Source organism: Hyaena hyaena, unplaced genomic scaffold (genome assembly GCF_003009895.1).
Source record: "Hyaena hyaena isolate Hyena2069 unplaced genomic scaffold, ASM300989v1 scaffold_33, whole genome shotgun sequence".
NCBI classification, from domain to species: domain Eukaryota; kingdom Metazoa; phylum Chordata; class Mammalia; order Carnivora; family Hyaenidae; genus Hyaena; species Hyaena hyaena.
In genome coordinates this window covers 4,547,279-4,565,748 of record NW_024080666.1, presented here as the reverse complement: position 1 = coordinate 4,565,748, position 18,470 = coordinate 4,547,279, and the positions used below count along the sequence as shown (strand labels likewise).

The 18,470-nt window shown below is 40.6% G+C and overlaps 1 protein-coding gene across 1 annotated transcript in view; it reads right to left on the bottom strand.

Annotated features, from left to right (window-relative positions):
• EPG5 (ectopic P-granules autophagy protein 5 homolog) overlaps window positions 1-18,470 on the bottom strand; it is a 113,047-nt gene that overhangs the window by 29,521 nt on the left and 65,056 nt on the right. The window contains exons 28-35 of the mRNA XM_039228820.1: window positions 12,031-12,173; window positions 10,204-10,360; window positions 7,371-7,565; window positions 5,925-6,138; window positions 3,547-3,695; window positions 2,770-2,971; window positions 2,134-2,206; window positions 327-430 (exon numbers count right to left, since the gene is read on the bottom strand). Coding sequence (XP_039084751.1) covers window positions 327-430; window positions 2,134-2,206; window positions 2,770-2,971; window positions 3,547-3,695; window positions 5,925-6,138; window positions 7,371-7,565; window positions 10,204-10,360; window positions 12,031-12,173 — 1,237 coding nt within the window. The remainder of the gene's footprint in view (window positions 1-326; window positions 431-2,133; window positions 2,207-2,769; window positions 2,972-3,546; window positions 3,696-5,924; window positions 6,139-7,370; window positions 7,566-10,203; window positions 10,361-12,030; window positions 12,174-18,470) is intronic.

The following is an 18,470-nucleotide window of genomic DNA, read 5'->3' as shown; positions in this document are numbered from 1 at the left end:
AAATGAAGCACAGAAAGAAAACATGAAAAAGGAGTCAAAGGCACAGAAGATAGAATGAGGTTCAACATGAGGGGCCAGAGAATGTGTGAAGAGAACGGCTGCCTATTTTCCATGGCTGGTGAAGCTCAGAGCTACCTTACAAACAATGTATGATGTTATAAACTTCACACCAACCAGTTGTATCAGTGACGCTCTTTGGTCAAAGATGACTGCCTCCCAACTAAAATAAAATTAAATAAAGTAGGGAAAACAGAGGCCAAAGATCAACTGAATGACTTAGGGAAAAAGTGACAGCCAATCAGAGACATAACACAACCTCTTCCTACCTTTGAAACTCTGGTGCAATGAATCCACACAGTCAGTGAACAGCCGCACGATGCTCGAGGCCACCGCAGCATCGCTCTCCAGCCAGGGGTAATGTCGCTGGCTGCTTCAAATAAAAGCAGCACACACTTAGATATGAAAGCACCATGACTAAGTTGCTCTAAGCCCCAGGGCCTAGGGACCACCTACGTCCTAGAGAACACTGTATTACGTAGACCCAGACACACTGAGACCGTTCTAACAGCTGGAAATTCCTGGAGGCACATAACATCACCATACAATTTTATTTATTTTCCTTCTCAACGTTTATTCCAATGCAATTAAGTTTCGGAAATGTGTTATTTACATAAATTAACACCTTTTTATATCCACTTTACACCCTGTGTATCTTGGTTACGTTTCAAATGACTTAGGTATATGCTGCTAAGTGGCTTCAACAGTTTTCTCTACCCAAAACATGAAAAAAAAGGAAAAAAAAAAATCCACGGAACAAAAAGATGACCAAAAATGGACAAAGGAAAAAATTCTTTATAAGATCATATTAGTTTCTGAATTGGGTCCAGAAAGTTCAATATCAAAATAAACCCCATTAATTCTTCCTGGAAATAAACAGCACAGTCTGCATTATTGCCAGCAGTCTTAGAGGCTGTGCAAAATCCTGAAGCTTGTACATTAAGGACAGTCCTCTAGCAAAAGGAAAGATCCAGAACTTTTTCTATTTTTCTCAATGAGCTCTTGGAGCAGCCTGGGTTAATACAAAGAGTCCTGGCATGGAAGTCAGAAGCCCTGAGCTCTGTTCTCAGTTCTGCCCTTGCTGGCTGTGAGACTGGAGCAAGCCATTCATGTTTTCTGAGTCTTGGGAACAGATTAACATTTGTGAAGGGACTTTAAATACTGTGATATCTAGCACTGTTGTACTATTAAGAAGCTCAAGTTCAGGGGCGCCTGGGTGGCTTAGTCGGTTAAGCGTCCGACTTTCGCTTAGGTCATGATCTCATGGTTCATGGGTTCGAGCCCCGCGTCGGGATCTGTGCTGACTGCCAGCTCGGAGCCTGGAGCCTATTTCAGAGTCTGTATCTCCCTCTCTCTCTGACCCTCCCCTGCTCACGCTGTCTCTCTCTCTNATTTCAGAGTCTGTATCTCCCTCTCTCTCTGACCCTCCCCTGCTCACGCTGTCTCTCTCTCTCTCTCTCCTGAAATAAATTAAAAAATATTAAAAAAAAAAAAAAAGAAGAAGAAGCTCAAGTTCATGTAGCTTTGTCTATATGCTTTTAGGGGAAAAAAGACTCTTAAGGCAGCTCCCTGCATGTGAACAGTTCTACACCTCTGGTTTAAATGCTCATAACATCATGCTTTCACTTAATTGCAGAGCTAATGTTAAAGGGGTAATTCCGACCCAGTACTCTGAAAACCAACTTACTTCCAAAAAATAACTGAGGTACTGGATAAAATCAAGTTGGTCTCATATTTTATAGTATTACATTCTCAAAATCGAATTCAGGAGAGCAACATCTATTTTTCTGAAATTAAGGACCAAAATTTATTCAATGTCTTTATTGTGGAAAATTGGAAATGAGTGTCCAGTTTTGCTTCAAAGCTAATATTAAGGTAATAGATCTGATCAACCAGACTAGCAATTGCACAAATAGAAAATGTCTTAAGTTCCCTTCACTAAGGAAGCATTTTCTAAATTTAAATATGACCCTACATAAAAAATCAAATATGGTGAATGCATCCCTTATACCTAAATCCCCTCAAAAGTTTAAGTCTATAAACTTCAAAGGAATTTGAATATCAAAAACAATTTACCTTTCATTGTCCTCTAAAACCAAGATCCATGGCTTAAAGAGCTGGATGATTACCGAATGTAGGGATCTTAGCACTAAAATAAAGCAACATTTTTAGAGATAAGAAATAAGAGCATCCTTTGTCAATACCACTGATAACACTTAAAAATTCTACTTTTTATTATCTATATACTCACAAACCTATGTTGATATACAAACAACATGTTTCTTATAACCAAGTATGTTTGTTTGTGTTTTCATTTGCTGCAATGGAATTTCTTGAAGAATTTCTATTACAACACAGTATCATGGATAATTTTATACTGCGCATTTTTTAAAGATAAAAGCTTAAATATTCAGAACCCTTTATTCAGCAAGACAAATAACAGGAAAAAAGAGCTGGAGATTGAAACCTATCTGCTTGTATCCTGCCCTATGGAGGAGGGGCAGAGACAAGCTGAGGCAGGCACCCCCTGTGTGGACGGACACAGGTATGACACACAGATGGGTTCACGCCTACACTGTATATTTCCTATTTCTTCTTCTTGACACTCAGATATTTAACTTTATTGCTAAGATTTAAATCACTTCATGTGTTTATTCAAGTCTCTTCCAAAGGAAGGTCAGAACACCTCACTCTGTGTTGCACTAATCTTACCTGTTTTGCTGCTAGCAGAAGGGTCTTGAGCCAAGCAGGCCATTTCTGAGTCAAGCAGCCTCTTTACAAGATAACCCAAGAATGTCTTCAGATCAGCCATGTAAGGACTCCATTTTGAGAATAAACCAAAGCTTTTAAAGTCCAATGTGGATAATCGAAGCTTATAAAAAAAATTTGAGAGCCACTGTATCGTCTCTATTACCTGGAAGAGAATGACCAGTCAAAGAATCCCCAACCAATGTCTTACTTTCAGTAGCTACTTACTACAGTGGACTGTGCTGGAAGCTATGGACTTTGTAATAAAGTTGCAAAGGTGTTTGCATATGAAAAGTAAATCAGCAGATTTCAAACTCTTTTTCTAAAGCAAAGGAACCATTCTTTTCCAGTACATTCTCACATGGACCCATAGCACATAAAACTGATGAAATAGGGAGCACAGCCCCGTGGGACACTGCATGAAGATCTGGCTAAAGGAGCCAGAGGTGTAAGGTTAAGCCTTAGATGGGTTAAGGTGGGGAGGGGAGCTATAATGGGTGGGCCTGGGCTGCTCCTGAACAGATGCGCAAGAATCAGACTCTGAGGTGTGAAAGAAAGGCAAAGGGGGCATGGGAGGAAGCAAGAGACAGACAAAGGAGAACACAGGGCTCTTAAAGATAATCCATGAAAGCACAGCTTTTTAGATATAAATTTTGAATGTGCTCCAACTGTGTAAAAAATAGCAAAAGAAACAGAAAAGAAATGCAGAGACATAAACTTTAGACACCAAAAGCTACACACCTGCTTGTCAGACAGGAGAACATCCGGAGAACTTTGAAGCACTGAGCTCTCGGCAGAAGCTGCCGCCTGCTGGCAGTTTGGGGCACAGCAGCCCAGGGCTCTCAGAGTGGCTTTCCAACACTCAGGGCTCAGCAGCTGCTCAGCGGAGCCTTGTGGGGCAGGGACAGAGGACAGCAAGTTAGCATCTTTTGCAAACTAACTTTTTCAACCTGAATCAAAGAACATGTGTACTTTACAAAGGAATGAAAATCTGGGTCGCCTGAGTGGCTCAGTCAGTTAAGCGTCTGACTTTGGGTCAGGTCATGATCTCATGGCTCATGAATTTGAGCCCCGCATCGGGCTCTGTGCTGACAGCTCAGAGCCTGGAGCTGCTTCAGATTGTGTCTCCCTCCCTCTCCGTCCATCCTCTGCTCACACTGTCTCTGTCTCAAAAATAAAGTAAAAACATTTTAAAAAATTAAAATTAAAAAAACCCAAAGGAATGAAAATTAAATAAAAACCCAAAACAAATTCATAAAGGCCTATGGCGAAGAGGCCGCAGTAAAGAGAACCTATTAAAAACTGTCCACCTGGACACTTGACTCTCCCTCTTGACTTTGTTTGTTCATAGTGACTCCGCTGGGAGTGAACACAGCCGGAGCCATCTAGGCTTGAGTCCAGGGTTGGGAGTGGGGAATCCCATCTACCAGCCCCTGCTGGGGAATGGTAAAAGTGCCACTCTCCTAGCTGAAGCTGCGGGACAAGGAGACTGGGTTGCAAAATGGAACCTCAGAGTCTAGACTCTCTTCTCATATTTACTCCTGAAACTCCACCGCCTCAACGGGCAAAACCTAAAGCAACACAGAGACAGCAGGCAAAAGAGACACTACCGACAGCACATGCTGCTGGTAAATCTCACATCCCAGAGGCCAGGACTCAGACCTGCTCAGGCCCTTACCACCCAGGGGTGGCAAGGGGATCACACGGGACACACGAGGCTGGCAGATCTGAGGGGAGAGATGATGGGGCAGCTGCAACATGTTGAGTGGGAGATGTCTAGGGAACAGTGCAGGGTCTGTGGTAAATGGCTACTATGGTCTGGCTCTTAGGGCAGAGCCCTGGAACCAAGTTACAGGTGTGGGAGTTGTGTACACCTAGACAGGTGTGGGAAGCCAGGGAAAACAATGGCTGTGCCCACAGAAAGAAAATAAAGGAAAAGCAAAGGCTAGAGCCCCAAGAATAGTAACACCTTCCCCAGGGGGGAGGAAAGGGAAAGCAGGAGGCTAGAGGTCAGGAATCTGACAGCGGTGGCACTGCTATTCCTAAGCTTTTAACCGACTAGCTCTTCCGGGGAAATATAAACTTCCTGTTAAATGCCAAGTCAATGATTGCCAAGACACACCATTACAATCCCTTAAAAAGGTTTCAGGGGGGAAAAAAATCACAATGTATACTTAATCAAATTTTTAAAATTTAGAACAAAAATTATTTATGCAAGTACGGATCAAAATTGTACAAATACATCTCCCTGCAACCATTCTCCACCCACCCTGCAACTGGCCTCCACAGGAAACAATGAAAGCTTGAACATGAGACCACACATTTCAGCGTTTATTCAGGCAGTCCAATATATAAAATCATTAGTCTATTCATTAAATGGTTTCTATTAAGTAACACAAAGATTTGGCAAGTATTTGTAAATACTATCTCATTTATCAAATTTCAATAAAATTCCTGCCTGGTGAAATTCTCAAAATAAAAACGCTAACAATCTTTACTCCTCTTATAATCTCCAAAACTCCAGTGAAAACCAGAAGGACGGCAGGAAGACAAAGAGTTGGGCTGTGGGAAACTCAACATATCTCGTTCCCTTGGCGAATACAAATACAGTCTGCCCTTACACAGAGATGAAATTTACTTGCAAATAAAGAGGAGTCAAAAAATTAAGTATCGACTTAATTAATCGACTTAATTAAATGTATCGACTATTTGGATCTACAGAGAAACCAACTGGCTCCTTAAACATACTGCAAAGAAGCAACTTCCTTTTCTTACCAAATCTGCAGTCAACAGAGCAAGTGGGCCCATGTCTAACCCAGCCGAGTTCGGGGCAGCAGCAAAGTCAGGGAGAAGAGGAGGGTGCCCGATGGTGGACCCCAACACCATGCACTAAGTGCTGCCTTGTTGAATCAGGACCTGTCCGAACGTTTAGGGCAATCACCTTCTCCTTCTACAGACAGCAATGTTTCGGTTCCATCAAGTACTTTAGGTAAAAATTAGTGATTCTAAACTCTTGCATACTTGTCTCATTTTTACATTTTTAGATGACATCGTAGAATGGTAAATATCACATTAAATATTCACTGCAACCTAATCAGTCACAATTAAAAGCCACTTACTTTGCATCAGCAGCCTGAGAATGTCACTGTACTGGTCAGGGAACTGGTAGAGAAGAAGGTAAGTCCAGTGCTTACAGAAAAGATTAAATGGCATCAAAATATCTTTGTCTGGTTCAAGGCCCCAGGCAGTAAGTGCCAAGTGAATGGACTCCAGAAGCTTGGTACGATCAGACAGAGGAGGTTTAGTGGCGTTTAACCATTGCTTAAGATCGAACTAAAAAGAAAAAGAAACAAGAAGCATTTTTACTGACACAGGGAAATTAACTGAAGTAGAGAAAATTATGTGCAAATTTAAAGTCAAAGATTAGCGAGCATTTGGCTTTTTATAAAAACTGAAACTAAAATTTATAATCAAGGACTTAGAGGAATCTAGGCAGGTCCATAATTAATAGGTGTCCAGAGGGGCACCTGGGTGGCTCAGTCAGTTAAGCGTCCGACTTCGGCTCAGGTCATGATCTCACAGTTCGTGGGTTCGAGCCCTGTGTTGGGCTCTGTGCTGACAGCTAGCTCAGAGCCTGGAGCCTGTTTCGGATTCTGTGTCTTCCTCTCTCTCTGACCCTCCCCTGTTCATGCTATCTCTCTCTATCTCTCTCTCTCTCTCAGAAATAAATAAGACATTTTAAAAAAATTATTATTATTTTTTTTAAATAGGTGCCTAGAAGCCTCCATCTCTGAGGCAGAGCTTTCTTGGCTCCTCGTGCTTTTCTGTAATGTAAACTTTTGGTAAAGTCTTCCCTACAAAGCAAGAATCCACACTCTGCCAGAAACAAGCAGCCATTTAAGGGACTGTCTCCACCTAAAGAGCCATGTTTCTGAGTCTGTGGCAGTTACCTATCTAAGTTAATAAAAATTCAGAGTGTTATCTATCACCTTCCAGAATTCCCAGCTATGAACCATGTTATCCCCCATTACAGACTGAGAGCACTCTCTAGGCCCAAAAGAAAAATGCCTAGGTTTTATGATTTATGGATGTCAGAGAAATACAATTGAAGGCAAAATCACTAAGCCTCTGCAATTCTCAAGGGGCAAAGTAAATTCATTGCCTGGGTCTCCGTTAATATTCTACTCAGAATGAGGACAAAGGCAATTTGTTTATATCTGGCTTATTCCAAATATGAAAGACTTTGATATATTACAACTCATTTATCAAACACATTTTCAGCATAAATTCAGGATATATTCAAAAGAAGGATGCACTAAATTACTATTATGAATATTTCAAAGCTGTTCTATTTCTAAAGAGGGCTTGGGAGTGAAGTCCTTTTTCTGCTGTGTGGAAGACTGCCCTACACGACACAACCAATGCCCCACAGGGAAAAGATGATACAAAATGCGAAAAGGGTCTACTGAGAAACAGAACTCCAGGGAGCCTTTCATATCTATGGAGCAGCAACAACACTAAATCCTACATTTCAGTGACGGCATCAGCACGGAATCACATCTCACCTTGGTCAGCAGCATGAAAATCATATCGCTGTTGTCCTCACTTAGAAACTTCACCACTTTCCCATACAGCTGAATGAACTCCGCAGGTGCAGCATTGGGAGTGAAGAACGGGGATAGGAGAGAGCACAGCCTTCTATTCTTCAGGATGCTCTCGAGTACTTTTCTGCATTCTGACTTAGTGCCACTGATAAACACCTTGAAAGAATTAGAAAGGGAAAATGTCACCCAATTCTCCCCTCCCCAACTTTTATTTATACAACCAAGTTTTAAGGGCTAGTGGGTAAGGCAAACAGAACTTTTTCTAAAGGAAAGCATGAAACAATCAAAAAAAGTAAAATCATCACAGATAAACCTAACACTTCTAATGGAGGTGATATTAAAAATTCTGGATAATCCATTTATTTGATCTGGACAAGCCACAGAGAATTTTTAAAAAATTAAAATATTGGGATAATTTGAATCCAGAAATTGACAAGGTGCCTACCATGATTACTAAGTATCAGCATTTTATTTTAATGTTCGTTTATTTTTGAGAGCGTGACAGAGCATGAACAGGGGAGGGCAGAGAAAGAGGAAGACACAGAATCTGTGCTGTCCACACAAGGCTGACATGGGGCTTGAACTCATGAACCATGAGATCAATGACCTGAGCCAAAGTCAGACGATCAACCGACTGAGGCACCTAGTACCCCACTAAGTATCAGCATTTTATCAAGAAAACAAAACCTCTAGGTTAAAGATTTTATTGAGATGTGCTTTTAATACTTTTAAAAAGCTAACTTTAACAACTGTTATATAATCAAGATCACTTTGTTTTGACTTAGTTCTGATGTTTCAAGTACTGGATGTAAGTGAGTATTCATATAATCTCAGGGTCAGGAAGCCTTTGATAAGCTGGACCACATTCAGAAATAATAAAAGGACTGAGAGGTTTCAATATACAAAAATTTTAACTTCTATAAGGCAAAATGTATGATAAAAGGAAAATGACAAAGTAATCAGTTTAGAACATATTCCAGATATCAGGTTACTAGTCTGAGGAGCTCTGGTTACTAGTCTGAGGAGCTCTTTCAAAGCAATCAAAAAATAAGAAATTCTGCAACAGAAAATATACAAAGGTCAATAACCAGCAAATCACAAAAAACAATTAAATGACCAGTACACATATGAAAAGTCATGCAAGTTAACAAGTACTTGAAGAAATCCAACTTAAAATAATAACAAAGTACACTTCCCCTATTAGATTAACAAGACTTTAAAAGAATCATCATTCTTAATATTGGTTATGGTAGGAGAGCAATAAATTCAAACTCTGCTACGGCAGTGGAAACTGGGCACTGTGACAATATACATCAAATGTTAGTCCCTTTGACATAGCAACCATACTTCTAGGAAATTATCCTGGAAAAAATAGTCCAACAAGTTCACAGAGATGTGTAAGAATATTTATCTCAGGCTTACTATAGCAAAACAAACAAACCACCTAAATATCCATCCAGCGGGCCCTGGGCTCAACACATTACAATTTATCTGTACCATGGAACACTATGTATTAAATACCATGATATCAGTCTATATTTATAAACACAGAATAATGTCTAGAAGTTGTGTTTGAATGAAAACCAGTAGGTTAGAAAATAACACTTGCCCATTTTTGAGGAAGTTTCTCTATTTAGCAATACGTAGGAATGAAACATTATTACCACATACACACGCACTGATGTACATACATACACAAGATAAACTATAATAAAATGCTTAGCTATGTAACCGGTATCTCCAAGAGGTTAGAGATATGAGAAATTTTTCTTCTTTATACTTTTTATATTGTGTGCATTGCTTGGCATATATCAATGTTAAAATCAAGAAAAAGAACTATTTAAAAATCCAGTTTATTTTCTGCTCTGTATTATCTCCTTGTAAGTATCTAACAGCTAAGTACTCATTCCACTGAATATGGGTGAGAGTGTATGGTTAGTGTTTACATTATTTTCTACCAAAATGCTTTCCTTTCTTTTATGACATATTTCATAAATGTACATGGATACGTTGCTCTTGCCCTGTTAAATATCCATATATTTAATAGTAGGTCAAATCATTAAATGGGGACCGAGTACAGCAACTGGGAGACAGCAGTGGAGAGGTGGAGTGAACACAGACTGTCTGAGACAGATGACGTGGGATCCAGGCTAAGCTCCAGCACTAACCAGCTGTATTCTTTAGGCAAGTTATTTCATCTTTCAGAGACCTGTTTTCTCATCTTTAAATTTTTTTAATGTCTGTTTATTTTTGAAAGAGAGCGAGGGCATGAGTGAGGAAGAGGTGTAGAGAGAGGGAACACAGAATTAAAGCAGGCTCCAGGCTCTGAGGTGTCTGAACAGAGCCCAGTGTGGGGCTTGAACCTACAAACCTTTTGATCATGACCTTGACCAAAGTCGGACACCTAACTGACTAAGCCACCCAGGGACCCTTTTTTTCATCTTTAAAATGAGAAGGGTATCAATCACACAGAGTCACTGTGAGGATGAACTGGAGAGCATTTTATAAATAATAAGGAGTTTGTTACTGTTAATAACAATAGCACGTGAAAAGAGTTTGATATCTCCCCAGACTTTCAAAGATGAGTAACTTAGTATCTCTTGTATGGGAAGAAAAATTCTATACCAACCGTTTTAATCACATCTTGAGAAATCAACAATTCAAAGGGGCTTCCGGCTTAAGTACGACTCTGAATGTGAAACAGAAGTCTGAAGTCAACCCTCACTATGACTAATGAGGATGCTGCAGGAATTCAGTATCTGTGAATGAGGCTAAAAACACACAGTTACCTTACCTGTCCCAAGATCTCAATGCACGAAGTAAAGAACTGCCTTGTGGGAGGATGGCGCTGAGTCTCATCACTGACATAGTCCACAACAGTAAAGAAGAGACTAATGCCAACCTTCTGAACCCCAGGGGTAGGCTGCAACTTGTAGGCATTCACTAGGGCCCTGTGGGAAAATGTAGGTGAGGCTACTGGTCTACAGTAAGAGGATCCAGACTCACAAGCACTTCTTTGGTACTCTACACTTCTCACTCAGGCAATGTTCTTAAGAGTCCTTCAGAGCCCCCAAACAAAAGTCACTTTAAAAATACTTCATGGGGGGAAAAAACATTCATGGGGTAGATAAGTATCTTCCAACTTGACCCAACAACTTATTTTGAATACACAAATTATTTTATGTCCTCTGGGAGGGAGAAGAGGAATCAGATGTATTATTAACATTCATACCTTTATTAGGGGTGCCTGGGTGGCTCAGTCAGTTAAGTGGCCAATTTCTCCTGGTCCTTGAGTTCAAGCCCCATGTCGGGCTCTGTGCTGACAGCTCAGAGCCTGGAGCCTGCTTCAGATTCTGTGTCTGTCTCTCTCTCTCTGCCCCACCCCAGCTCGTGCTCTCTCTCAAAAAAAAAATAAACATAAAAAGTTTTTTAAAATATTCTTACCTTTATTAAAATGTTTCATATTTTGTATGTAATTCGTAATTCTTTAACTTTGTGTATTCCTTACATACTTTTTTAAAAACAAAACCTCTTATTTCTCTACATTTTAAAATATTTTTTACATGTTTTTATTTATTGTTGAGAGAGAACAAGACACAGAGCGTAAGCCCCAGAGAGGCAGAGAGAGGGGGAGACACAGGATCTGAAGCAGGCTCCCAGGCTCTGAGCTGTCAGCAAGAAGCCCAACGTGGGGTTCAAACCCATGAACCACAAGATCATGATGTGAGCCAAAGTTGGATGCTTAAATGACTGTGTCCCCAGGTGCCCCTCTCTAAATTTTAAAACCCAAAATACAGAAAAAGATTTTTATATAGAATAAGATCCTGGAATAAAGACATCTCTTCTAAGTCTCAGACTATTTTGAGTTCCTTTGCTAGCCAAAGAAACATCAACTTCTTATTCACCTCATCCCCTTCTTTCCAGGCCCCCCACAAAGAACTCAATGCCCCACCCAACACACCACTACCCAGATCTGCTGGGGGATTAGCTACTGGTACCAGAACGTGGAATCACCTTAAAGTAAAAGGCAGGGTCAACCACTCTCCCAAGTCATGCCCTGGTGGCTTTAGGAAGAAAGAAGACATTGAGAGTAAGCCAGGAACTCCAAGGGAAAAGCGATAATGGCCAACTGCAAGCTGGCAACTACTCTTGAGAACCCTAATTCCCCTGAGCAATTCCCCTTCAAACTCTGCTCTATAATCTGAGCTGACAATGCTGACTTCCTGGATAAATGCAACTTTGATATAAAACTTAAGAACTCAATCTCTCCATGATGGAACTTCAATATGCTGTATCATCTCGTAATTCAGGGGTCAGCAAACTCATTCTATAAAGGACCAGCCAGTAAATATTTAATGTTTTATGGGCCATAAATTGTCACAACTATTCAATTCTGTGACTGTGGTATAAAGCCATGCACATTAAGTAAATAAATGGGCATGGCTGTGTTCCAGTAAAACTTTATTTATAAAAACAGGTGGCAGGCCAGACTTGGTCCAATGGCCATTGTCTGCTGATCCTGTACTAATTTCATTAGTGGGTGCCTGGGGGTTACAGCAGCATGTATGATTACTACCAATAATAACATCGAATTTTAAATTATAATGCTCTTGAAACTTACGTAATCAAGTTTTCCGCGTGAACAGCAGCTTCCACAACATTAAGTGATGGTGGTTTAGCAGCTTCTGCTTGCAACTGCTTCACTTCCTTTCGCAAAACATGAAGCTGTTGGCTTACTGCTTCATTCTTATGCATGCCTTCAAACTAAAAAAGAGTAAAGTGGTCAAGAATATTTTTGGCCTTAATATGTTTCTAAAGCAAATATTACAAATATACTGAGCATGTGATGAAGAATTATTACTATAATTAATAGTGTAACTCAAAACTCTCAGTTGAATAGGAGATGGGTGGGGAAAAAATGTCAAAAAACTATTCAAGAATCTCAGGTTTTTCATGGAAGACCAAACTTGCACAAGTTTATCGCTGGCTCAGTCTTTTACAGGATATGCTGTCACTTATGTTTCGACTCCCCAGTTCTCATCAAAAACAGACTCAATATATTTTACCACTGAGGTTTTCTTTGAAGCACACCAAGCCCCTCCTCCACTGAGCACCCTTCCCCAAGCCTTGACCCCTCCCCATTCTCCCTACCCAACAGCACGTATATTTCAACTTAAAACACAACAGTGCACGTCTCATATGTACCAAGCATACAAAGAGAATGACACAGATGCTGTTAATAAAACACTTGCCCTTTTGAAAGGAAGAAAAGGTACACAATCATAAAACAAACAACAAAACATGTTAAAATACAGGAAGTGTGTAAATCAGCCGCATACCAATGAAAGAGCAGGTGACCGAATCAGTAGTCCCTGAAAGCTCATCACAGATCAAATTCTTGCTCGTTCTCAGTAAAGATGTGACAACAGAGAATGTACTGAGGTTTTTTTTCAACTATATCTATTTCAATTTAAACAATCAGCCTTTATTTAAGATTATGTCTTTCCTATTTGAGGGGATTAATATCCCTTTTCTCTAACTAACTGGTGGTGATCTATGTAATAGCTGCTTTGTCTGTACATTTTAATGTCCCTTTTTGGGTATGAATGATGCAGAGCATATGCTAGGCCCAGGCTGCAACACAAACATAGAACCAATGTGGCAGTTGTGGGGGACAGGAAGACAGGGACAACGAGAAGCCCAGCCAGGCAGGGAGGTCAGGGCTGGAGATCAGTGAGACTCGGGAGCAGGGGTCCTGCCCCGGGGAGTCCTTTGAAGCAGGCTAGGGAATATGGACTTATCTGGCAGGCATAGCAGAGAATGTTGAAGAGATCAGAACTTTCAGAAGGCAGGAACGTTAAATGCTACACTCTCCTCAAATGGTCTTCCCCAGTCACGTAAGTCAGCAACAGTCTACATTTTCCTTTATATACACCTGCCCAAACCCAGTCTTCAGCCATCTCTGCAATGATTACAGGTATCCTTTGTTTGTAAATAATGGAAATACTTAATTCACAAATTTAACTGGGGTCCCAATGTCCCTGCCAGAGTTACTATCATAAACTCTAGATGAAAGGCTCCTGGAGGGCAATGGTGTATGTGCTGTGTTGTACGCGGCACCCCAGTATAGCACAACTCCGACAGTACACCGAGCACCTGCTTTCATGATCGTGATCACAACTTCCATCAAACTCACCATGTTGTATTAAAAAGCTTTACAAAGCTTCTTATTTAAAGAAAAAAATAAGCTGAATCAAAAGGTATGAAAGTGAATATCCAAGAACATATGATGTTAACAATTATTTTAATTTTTACTTTTGAAGAAATGAAAGGTAAAATGATTAAATGACTTCCATTAAGCCACAAAATGAATCAATACAGATATTAAATTTCAAACCTTCACATAAGAGACCAGTGCAGCATAGCCCAAACTGTGTCAGGAGTACGCACAGTTTGGGGCCTACTGTGTCACCAAGTGCGATTCAATGGGGTCTCTGAGGGTCATGGCCCTTGGCTGGGCTGGAGAGAAAGCAGCCAAATGGGGAGGAAAAGAAAGACCCTGAGGAGAGGGAAGATGACAGCGAGGATGAAGGGAAGGACAAGAGAAAAAGGACAGAGGCCCCCATGCCTGGGAGATGCAGAGCCAGGACCAAGTGGCTGGTGCTGCAGAACTGCTCCCTGCGCTGGACAACCCACGAACGCCCAGGAATAAGGAAAAGCAACCAGTTGGGAAAGTTTACACACTCTCACAAAAAACACCTCAAAGTTCTCATTATTTCCCAGTTTACTTATTTTTGTTCATTGTTGCCAGCTCTCCAGAGAGTGCTCTCTGCTCGCCAGGGCAGAAGAGGGGCTGAGTGCCTGGCGGCTCACAATCGCCAGAAGTTGAGACAACAGCACAAAGCGGCACGGTGGGGCCCGCGCTTGACTCACTGCAAGCAGACAAAGCAATGTGCACGCTGGACGAAGCGAGTCACTTCTCACAATACTGTGAGGCCCTCAGTGGGTCTTTTCCATCTTTCACTTCTAGGATGGAGCAAAATTTTCACATGATAATAAATCAATCCTGGGTCCAGCAAACATGCCCCACAATACCAAAGTACAACAAAAGGAACCCTCTTATAAATCACCCCATTTCCTCAGGGAATATCACTGAATTATTAGAGCCTTCTATTGGGAGAAACGACCACAGAAGCACGTCTCACTTCCCATAAAATATATTTGGCTTCTGTATACCCCAAACAAGCTCTTCATAGTTCAAACATTTGCAGATGGCTGGAAATTTCCAGGACTTTTCCCTCAAGAAAAATTCTACTAAGCAATGAAATATTTTCATGATATAATTTGAAATCTTTATAAATGAGACATTTAAAATGTATTTAAAATATACTCATGCATTTTAATCTTAAAATTTATATTTAAAATATAAAGTCATTCCCCATGAAGTTGATTTTAAAATTTGATCCAATCCACGAATTCACTAATCACTGAAAAAGACGATCCTATCACACCAACTCAGAGAGAGAAAATGGTACAAATGTTTAGAGATCTGATGGCCATGATCAGCTTACTCGGAATCATACAGCTAGTCTTCAGAAATTGGAGCAGAAACAGCTAAAAGTAAATGGCTTCATTTCCTAATAGTGAGTGGGAAAACGTGGGTCTTGAATTCAAACAGATGTGGGCTTGAATTTCAACTGAGCCACTTAGTAGTTGTGTGATTTTGGCAAGTCTCTGACACTCTCTGAACCTGTCTCCTCATCCCCATTTTGTGAAGATTGAGAGTCACCAGTATGTTACCTGGAATATGAGCGTGCCCGAGCATGTGATAGGAAGTGCCCTGAGCCGCACTGGGCAACAATCTGGTTTACAGAAGTATGACAATCCTCATCACTTCCAAGACTGAATGCCTAGGAGGCATTTGTATTAGAGCGAAAAGTGCAGCGGTGTGTGATGCCTGAGATTCTGTCTGGAAAGCATTAAGTTGGCCTACAGTCAACACACAGAATGGCAGCTAATTTCTAGTAGGAAAAAGTTCCCCCTTCCAGCCAAATAATATCTACAAAATCCCTAAAGCTAGTTAAAATCAGAGAGCTTACTTGTGAAGAATATAAATCTATGGTTCGTTCCTTCAGACACAGTGGTTCTATGGCACTGACTGTGTGAGACATTAACAACAGAAACACGAGTAAGACAGGGTCCTGGACAACATGCAACTCAAAATCTAGTAACAGTGACAGAGGTAAGGACAATACAAAACAAGTTGTAACATAACCTCATGATTGACGGGCTGGTGGTTTTCACTGACTCATTCAGGGGCGTGAAAGGACACCTATGATGTGCCAGGAGCCATGCTAGATGGTACAGAAATACAGATGACTATGGACAGGCACTCTATTCCTAAGCAGTTCACAGACTGGTAGGAAAAATAGCAGGTGACTACAACAAAATTAATGCAAAAGCTGCAATGAGAGGAGGGACTATCTCAATCTAACTAGGGGGATGAGAAAGACCTCACAAGGCGCTGCTTGAACCAAGCATTGAAGGATGAGAGGAAGGGGCATACAAATAGGTGTGGGAGAACAAGTAACAGTACCTGCCTAAGAGAGAAGGTAGGAACATGCATGTCATGTTTAGAGAATGGAAAAAGCCTACGTGGTTAGAAAAAAATGTTCAGAGATTAGGAAAGGGTAAATGATACCACTAGAAACTAATCAAGAATAGATTACTGGGGGGGGGGGGTGTCCTAAGAGTCCCATTCCTTTTAGATACTGGATAGTCGATGTTGGGTTTTCACCTGGAAATGTGATCAGACTTGTGTTTAAAAAGATGAATCGTGGCAGAATGGAAAATAGATTGGACAGGGAGAGAGTCTACGGACAGGAAGCCTTATGTAGTGGTTCAGGGGAAAAGTAATGTGAGCCTACCAGAGGGCAATGACAATGGGAACGAAGAGAAAGAAACAAATGTAAAGTCATTTCAGAAGCAGAGCAAGTATGACTTGGTAAGTAACTAGATGGGAAATGTGAGGGCGGGGAGAGGACACTGGTGCCCAGGTCCCCACTTCTGTTACAGGAAAAACAGGTCTGGAGGGTAAAAACTGGATTAGGCTGGGACCTGTGGAGTCTGAAGTATTTATGGGACATTCACAGAAAATTACATAGGCAGGTGGAAATCTAGATCTGGAACTCAGAAAACTGTGGAGTAGAAATGCAGAGTAGGAGTCATAAACATATGGGTTAACCCTTTCAGTGGCCATGGACTACTAAGGATCTACTGAAGTTATGAACTATCCAGAACAAAAAAATTCCATATACTTTCAGGGTCTTCACTGACTCACTAAAGACCATTCTAGATTAAGAACTCCAACACAAATAGTAGGCAAAAGCAGCTAATATCACAATGACTGAGGGGATCAGGGGTAGACCCAAGCACAACAGCAATCTAAGGGCTGCATTGATGAAGAGGAATTCTGGAGGGAAACTGCAAAGTGGCTAGTGATTTAGAGGGACTAGAAGAGATCTCATGACATTCAACATCTCCAGATAATAAAATGATGTTAAACAGGATCAAAACTACTGGATATAGCCACGAAGTGGTCCCTAGACACAGGTATACAGAGAGGATATAATTCTATGTATAAAAGTAACACAACCTACCTTCTGCATGACATATGTTCTCCCAGTGGCAATTTCTTGATGAGTCAGAAACAATCAGAACTCACCTTCCCTCCCCAACATCCATAACCATAATCATCCATTTGTGTAATGAGCTAGCTTTAGACTCAAGTACAATCTCTGGCCAAAACTCAGAACAAACCTAACTGATTTGCATGGATTAGATAAAGCACCAAATTCATGGAAGCTAGAGTTTCAATTTTCCTCTACCTTGCTCTCAGCTATCGATGAGTAGCCAAAAAAAGATTTTATCTTCAATTCCTGGAAGTATCAACCAGCAAGTACTGCTTGGGCAACCTTAGTTAGCAATTACTATGTAACTTTCCAAAGAAATCCTATTTAAATCAGACTATAAGGCACCTGGGTGGCTCAGTTGGTTGAGCATCTGACTCTTGATTTCAGCTCAGGTCATGTTCCGAGTCGTGGGATTAAATCCCAAGTCTGGCTCTGTACTGAGCATGGAAACTGATTAAGATTCTCTCTCTTCTCCCCCTCCGCCCTTCTCACCTGCTTGCGTGCTCTCTCTCTCTAAAATAAGAAAAAGATGGGGTGCCTGGGTGGCTCAGTCCGTGAAGCGTGCAACTCTTGATCTGGGCTCAGGTCATGATTTCTCGGTTAGTGGGCTTAAGCCCCGCATCTGGCTCTGTGTGATGGCATGGAGCCTGACTGGGATTCTGTCTCTCCTCTCTGTCCCTGACCTGCTCTCTATCTCAAAATCAACAAAACTTTTTTTAAAAAATAAATTAAATAAAATAATAAAATAATAAAAAATAAATCAGACTACAAAAGCTGCTAACTTTACATTTTCAATTCCTCTGTTACATCTATATCATCAGGCAAAATAATGGCTGAAGTAAATACTATTGTCAATATTGATACTTCTAGAAGCCATCAGTGGGAGTTTCCCAGTTTCTAGGTATTTCAAAACAGAACTGAAAGTCGGGTCACTGGGAAAATGGCCAGCAGAAAATTAGAATGTGCTTTTTAAGAAAACTTGGATATTTCTAATGAGATTATAGCCACAAAACACAACTATTTTTGCAAATTCCTTAGGCCTTTATAAAATCTCCTTTTCTTCCCTATCCTTTCTCCTTTTTCTTCAAGAAATCTTAGCATCTACTGATTTTTCTTTTGAGACAAGAAAGCATAAATACTTTTTGTGTTGTCCATAAAAATAAAATCTAAGCCATATTCATTTTAGTCCTTATCCTAAATCATCTGCCTTCCAATCTCTGTCTTATGAGAATCACTTTGAAGGTATTTTAGGAAAAGCATACCTTTCTATTTTAGAATTAACAAAGCAAAAGCTTATAAAAGAAACTTCAATTCAACGGTTCAGACAAATTAAGATTATGGTGACTTTTTCTGAAAAGGAAAAAGCCAG